Consider the following 7,355-nt stretch of genomic DNA (forward strand, 5'->3'; position numbering starts at 1 on the left):
ATTAATAAAAGCTCTTTATTTTCATTGTGTAGCCCCCCCTCCCTCTCTCTAGAAGTCAGAAAATATAGAGAGATATATATTCTTTATAATTATGTGATTTTTTCAGAGACTCTCATTATTACTTGATTTGTTAAATATAAGATTTCTATTTTTGTTCATATATTCAAGTATAAGATTGGTGTACATAAATACACAAACATATATATATATATATATGAGAGAGAGAGTTTTTATATAGCTGACCTCGATCCCTTCTTACAGCTCAAATCTCTTAAACTCCAGCCAAAGCCAGAGGTAGAGACTAGAGAGTGCTGGAGTACAAAATTTTGATATTGTGTTGAGTCCAAGAAAATCACAAGCCAAACAACATATATTTTCCAACGATTTCTTAAAATTGGGTGGTCATATTTTGATCAGGTCCTGCAAGGTCTCTCATTAGGGTGAGTACGTTTTATTCATTTCCATCCTTTATTTTATTTATTTATTTATTTTTTTCATTTAGTTAAGGGTTTTTATTACCTTAGGCCATCAAGTTAAGGTCTTCTTTTGTATTTTCACAAATTCCGGTCTGATCTACTTATTAATTGCTTGTTTTCAGATTTTATTGCTCCATATAGTACAAGTCTTGGTTGCTTCTCTTCTTGTTCCTCAAACTTGAAACTTTGCCATTGTTTCTCCCACTGCATATACGTTGTACATCTCTCTCTCTCTCTATATATATATATGAAGAAACACACACACACACACTAGAAAGCTTCTTGTTATAATTTTACACTTCATAACCCCCTTATGGAAATTGGGTTTTTGTTTCTTTTTATGTTCATTCCATAGAACATTAAGAGAAGTCCCCAAAAGCTTTAATTGTTACCATGCATTTTAATTATTTTTGTGTTCATCCCATATGTTATAACATAATCTATATGCCTCTTTGATCTGTTTTTCAGATCACATTAAAGAAAAGAAAAATTTTCTTGATCAATCGTAGCAACAACAATATGGCATCATCATCCAACTCGCCTTGCGCGGCATGCAAGTTCTTGCGGCGAAAATGCCAGCCGGAGTGTGTATTCGCGCCATACTTTCCCCCGGACCAGCCTCAGAAATTCGCAAACGTCCACAAGGTGTTCGGAGCAAGCAATGTCACAAAGCTCCTCAATGAGCTCCACCCCCACCAGCGCGAGGACGCCGTCAACTCTCTCGCCTACGAGGCGGACATGCGCCTCCGCGACCCTGTCTACGGCTGCGTCGGCGTCATCTCCCTCCTCCAGCACCAGCTCCGCCAGCTCCAGATGGACCTCAGCTGCGCAAAATCCGAGCTCTCCAAGTACCAGAGCCTGGGGATCACCGGCCACGGACTCATCGCGGCTGCAGCCGCCGCCACCCACCACCACCAGCAACATAATTTGGGGATCAATTTGATGGGTGGTGGCGGTGGCGGCAACCGGGAGCTCCACTACCACCACCACCAGTTTTTCCCCAGCAATCAAGCTCAGGTGATGAGGAGTACCTTCGATGCCGCCGCCAATTACGACGCCAGCAGCCTCCTCGGGATGAATGTGTCCGCCAGCATCGGGCAGCTGAGTCATTTCCAGCAACCCAGGGCGGCCGGTGGAGATGACCGGCGGACACCGGTCGATCCTTCTTAGGGTTTTTCTCTCTCTCATCAAGCACCCAAACTATCAATGATAAGTAAAATACCCAATCTTTTCACTAAGCTATTGTTGGGGTTTTGTTGTTATATTATTACTCTTATTATACTATGAGTATGAGTAAGTCTATCATGAGTGCGCAACTCTCATAGTCATCTTTTGATTCAATGGCTGAGGGTGCGAGTTCATGTTAAAACATACTCATGATACATTTTTCCTATCATTATATTATATACCTGTTGGACGACTTCAGGATGCTAGTTTTTCTTGAATTTAATTGAATTATTCAATGATCAAGACTCATTATAGAGCAATGAAAAACAACACACAAATGTTAGGTTTATCTAGTACCTTGTAACAATTTATGTTGGATCTGAAAAATCTGAAACTAGGGTTTTGAAAAGGAAAATAATTATACTACTAGGAAAGCTTAAGTTGAATTAAACTATCCCATCAGATTGCAATAAACTGGTACACAGAATTATCCACTGTTGGAATGAAACACCCCATAAATATTCCACACAAAAAATAAATGTTTGTAATAAATATTATTGATGTTATTCACTCTGAAAATTTTAATTATTTATACTAATTAAAAATTGCACACACACACACACACACACACACATATATATATAATTGGATTAATTTCTAAATTTATTTTTCGTATTATGCAGATTACAATACACTCAATTGTAACACATGCAACTCTTTTTTGAGTTTAAGATCACTCACACACACACACACACATGTATGCAACATCATTTTATTTAGAAAATGCATAATTCACTATACATATATTCATAATTAACAACTGTTATTTTCTTGGTTGGCTTGCAGATTTTGAAGGATTCAATATACCCTTCAACAGACAATTTTAGGGTTGTTAGCTTGGTGTATATATTAATTTGTCTTCTTAATTACTTTTCACATTATATTCTAATTTGGATCTCATATTGTCATTTGAATATATATATAAAAAAAAAGGGGGGGGGGGGGGGGGGGGGGGAGGACTTGCCAAAGCTGTACTTACTCTTCCCGTCTCACAGTAACACTAATAGTTTGTAGGGCCCTCCTCCTAAAATATGTGTCCCACACACAGTTTAGTTTTGTTCTTATCCATTTGATTTTTCCTATTTCCACAGTTTTAGACAGATAACAAAGAAAAAAGAATAATAGAATGAATGAATAACTAAATATTCCATCCATCATCACTTATATATATATATATATATATATATATATATATCTTTGCCACAATTCTTAGAGCTTGTGATGAGATGATCATTTTGCATAAGAAATTTCAACATCAAAGTAATATTTTAATTGGAAAATGTTTCTCTTAATTTCGAATTCGAAATATGTATTATTGCTCAATTTAAATTGTCACTCTGAAATTATCTAATATTTTCTTTTGTTAGATAAGACGATTAAATTTCATTTAGAGTTGCAAAAGATTCTACTTGAAAATAGAGGGCTAAATTCACATAAAATAAGTTATAAATTTTTTTATAAAAATATGTTTTGTTGTAGTTTCCTGAAAGTCGTTTAAAAAAAAAAAATCATAACACTACACAAAAATCTGTAATTATTATTTTTTTTCCTTAGCAAGAAAAATCAGTCACACACACTTCACTCCTTTCTATTCTTGCCTTCTCTTATTGTATTGTTAAGTTTGTGAATGAGCAGCCCGAAAACCTTTCATCTCGCTCTTTCATGGATTGACGGGACCCTTCCATGCCAAACCTATAAGGGGACTAGGTCGTGGAGAAGTCTCGACCTTCTACTTTGGAAGACTAGAAAGTACCACTAAGTTACATCCATTGGTTAAAAAGAGTTAATTTTCAGTAACCAATCTTTTATAATTATCAAAAAAATAAGAACTGATTTAAGAAAATCGAACTAATTAAACAAACTCATACTTTAAAACAGTTTTCTGTATTTTGAATTCTCAAAATACTTTTTATTTTAAAATTATTAAAAATTGTATTTTAAAATCAGAACCAAACAGTCCCTCTCATTCTATCTTTAGAACACATGAATATTTATGTGTTACAATACACATCTATGCAAGTACATGCAATCTCAACATTCAAAATGGGGACAATTATTTGATTACGGATAGATGAACCATATACTAAAAGTCCAACAAACATCAAATAACACGCTACAAAAGGTATGCCAATAATACCAATAATCGCAACACATTGTGCCTCCATATAGTACCAATATTCATTCCACTTTAGGGCACATGACTAGTACATACATAGTTGCTTATTTTTTGGGATTTTTTTCCGAAAGGTTTTTGGTTGGAAAATTTGAAACATGTATCTATCCAATCAATTCGTACATGCAAACTCCTAGGGAGTATTTAATAAAATCACTTTTGGAATCATATATATATATATATATATATATATATATATAAAAGAGTATTCCGTGCAAATATTGAGGTAAAATTTTAGAGATGAATTATTAAACACAATTAATTTGATAAGTATTTAATTTGTTCATAATTAAGTATTGAATTTATTATCAGTCAAACATCACCTTAGTCTTCAACTCCGGAGTCTTTTTTTGAATTGACACAATGTGACAATACATGTTTAGGTTATTTCTGACACGAACAAGATATGTTTAGTTAAACCGGTTATTTGTAATATGAACACGATATGATGTTTATATAACAAGTTTAGTTAAATGAGTTATAAACAGGTTATTTGTAATATGAACATGATATGATGTTTATGTAACATGTTTAGTTAAATGAATTAAAAATAGATTTATAGGTCAAACACGAATTTAACTACCATATTAATTTGGATCGACATAATACTATTCCCGAACACAATTAGATTAAACCAAATTCACATATTTGTATTTAAGTCACGTTAACACATCGTATCATCCATTAGTGTATTAAATTCTCAATTTAATAGTAGAGTATTGCATCAACTAGTCAACCCTCAATCCGCCAACATGTGTTTGTGTTGTGTGTGTGACTAGGGAGAGGCTCATACAATGCTCTAAAGCTTTGCCTATACGACATAATATTTTACAGAATTTGATTGAAGTTGAACGGAGAAATTAATTGAGGTCCTAACAACAAGACATACATACACAAGTGTCTTTAAAATTCAATGATTTAGCTGACTTTAATTTAGATACTGCAATGCTTAATGCATTTCCAAAACAGAACATGGAGACAATTCAACAGACAAAATAAATTGGAGATCAAAGAAGCAAATGAAATGAAAACTGAATTAAATTCAAGCAAACAACCCCCAAGTCTCCCTCCTCCCTCTCTGCTACAAGCCGTTGCAGCAGAGAAAATATAAGAGAGAGAGTCTAGAGAGAGAAAGATAGAGAGAGAGCAGCATTTACTGCTCCTACTGTGAACCACATTGAAAACCCAGTTGGAGAGAAGGGGATATATTGAGGTGAAAACTGATTCAAAACACTAGTCAAAAAACATTGCATGACAATGATTACGTACTAGAGCAATGATGGCTTTTTCTTTAAATGCATTGACAGTCCTTTTTTTTCTCTCTCTTATTTCATCAGGAGTGAGTACAGCTTACTCGCTGACCCATCATCCGTCGCATGCGTTTCTCTACCTTCTGCCCGAGTGTGTCATATTACTCCGTGTGTGTGTCACTGTGTGTACACACACATAGTATATAGCTTGGTTCCACTTGCGTTTGAGTCAAATTGTAGTGTTGCCTAATGCTAATAGCATCAACTACTAATAAGCATTGACTATGGTTAAAATATGTATTCAATGATTCATTTAACTTTTTAAACCAGTTTTAATTAAATAATTAAATATAAAGAGTTCCTTTATCAATAGTTAAATCAGTTTAATTCAATAATTAAATATAAAGAGTTCCTTTATTCTCTTGATATCATTAAGGGTAAAATAGTTAGGGTAGAAAAATGCTAAATTCTGAAAGCAATACTTTTTATACAAATAATATGAATTTTTGTTTTGTTTTTTTAAAGGTTACGTTTATACTTGCTATTTAAAACATTCCTTTGAACTCTGTTGATGAGATTATTCTGTAGAGGAGATCATTCTTACAGTAGGACCCATTTATCATATTGGAGGTTGAAGATTTATGGGGCTCCTGACAATCAGTGCTGTTCAATTTTTTTTTTTTTTTTTTTTTGATTTAAAATAAATGTATGATTTAATTAACTTTCAAGAAATAAATAAATAATAAACCAAATAGCGCGACAAACTAAATTTTGTTCGGTAAGATTAAAAATTAAGTGCTGAATTTTAAATGTTAACAATCATTTGAGATTTTATTTAGTTATTTATTTATTTTTATTTTTGTAATTTAGACCAATCTCATGCTGCACCACCATTTACAAGTGCATATCCACACTCCTTGCAAATAAACTCAAACATATCCTTCCCCATATTGTTGGTCCTGCTCAGTCAGCTTTTGTTTAGGGTAGAATTATTGATGAGAACATCCTTTTGGCCCAAGAACTTCTTAATGGTTATCACAGAAATGCTTCTTCCCCAAGATGTGCCATCGAAATTGACATTAAGAAAGCCTTTGATTCTGTTTGCTGGGATTTTCTTTTTGACACCATGAAGCTATTTGGATTTCCTGAAACTTACATGAAATAGATTCATGCCTGTGTTTCTACTCCCTCATTCACCATCTCAGTCAATGGAGAATTTAATGGTTACTTCCAAAGCATCAAGGGCCTTAGGCAAGGGGATCCACTATCCCCATTTCTTTTTGTGCTTCTTATGCAGGTTTTCTCATCAATTATGGACAAAGTCACATCTGAAAGGCTTTTAAATTCCATTGGAGGTGCAAGGAACTGCGCCTCTCTCACTTGATTTTTGCAAATGACTTATTCCTATTCTCTCATGGTAGCATCCCTTCACTTCAAACCATTAAGCTCGCAATTGATATCTTCTCAAACTTCTCTGGTCTTCACATCAACCATTGCAAAAGTCATGTGAGAAAGGGGAGCTCCCTGTAAGGTACTTAGGAGTTCCATTGGTAACAACCATGCTTCGAGCCAATGATTGCAGAGCCCTTATTGACAAGATCACTGTAAGGATAGGCCACTGGACCAGCAAAAATCTTTCCTTTGCAGGAAGATTACAGCTTATCAAAGCTGTTTTATTCTCTACACAGTTGTACTGGAGCTCGAAGTTTATTCTTCCAATGAGTGTCACTCATGAACTTGAGAGCATATTTGGAGCCTTTCTTGGGACAGGTCCAATTTTGAAGACATCTGGGGCAAAAGTTGCTTGGGATAAATGTTGCTTACCAAAGAGAACAGGTGGTCTTGGTTTGCCAAATATTCATGCATGGAATGAGTGTGCTATGATGAAGCACTTCTGGCACTTAATCATTTCAAAGAACATGTTGTGGGTAAAGTGGATCAATATTTATCTTTTAAAAGGAAGAAGTATTTGGGAGGTTAAGGTTCCAGGTCAATGCTCATGGAATTGGAGGAAATTGCTCAGCCTTAGAGATACAATTAAACCACTTGTCAGCGTAAAAATTGGTGATGGTTCTATCACTAATTTTTGGTTTTACAATTGGTGCTTTCTTGGCCCTTTACACTAACTGACATCTCCACAACTGATCTCATTTTCAGGCTTTCCAAGCAAAACTAAGGTACGATCCTTCATAACCAATAACACTTGGTCATTTCCCCCTTCCATACTTT

General features: G+C 34.6%; 1 protein-coding gene across 1 annotated transcript; it reads left to right on the plus strand.

The window, feature by feature from the left end:
• Window positions 1–992: 992 nt before the first annotated feature.
• On the plus strand, window positions 993–1,778 carry LOC132314873 (protein ASYMMETRIC LEAVES 2). Its single transcript, XM_059813655.1, has one exon. The coding sequence runs from the start codon at window positions 996–998 to the stop codon at window positions 1,644–1,646; it is 651 nt and encodes a 216-aa protein (XP_059669638.1). The 5' UTR covers window positions 993–995; the 3' UTR covers window positions 1,647–1,778.
• Window positions 1,779–7,355: the final 5,577 nt, after the last annotated feature.

This window comes from Cornus florida, unplaced genomic scaffold (assembly GCF_030987335.1).
Source record: "Cornus florida cultivar Cherokee Brave unplaced genomic scaffold, ASM3098733v1 CherokeeBrave_3.0.0_Hap2_Chr06, whole genome shotgun sequence".
In the NCBI taxonomy this organism is placed as follows: Eukaryota; Viridiplantae; Streptophyta; class Magnoliopsida; order Cornales; family Cornaceae; genus Cornus; species Cornus florida.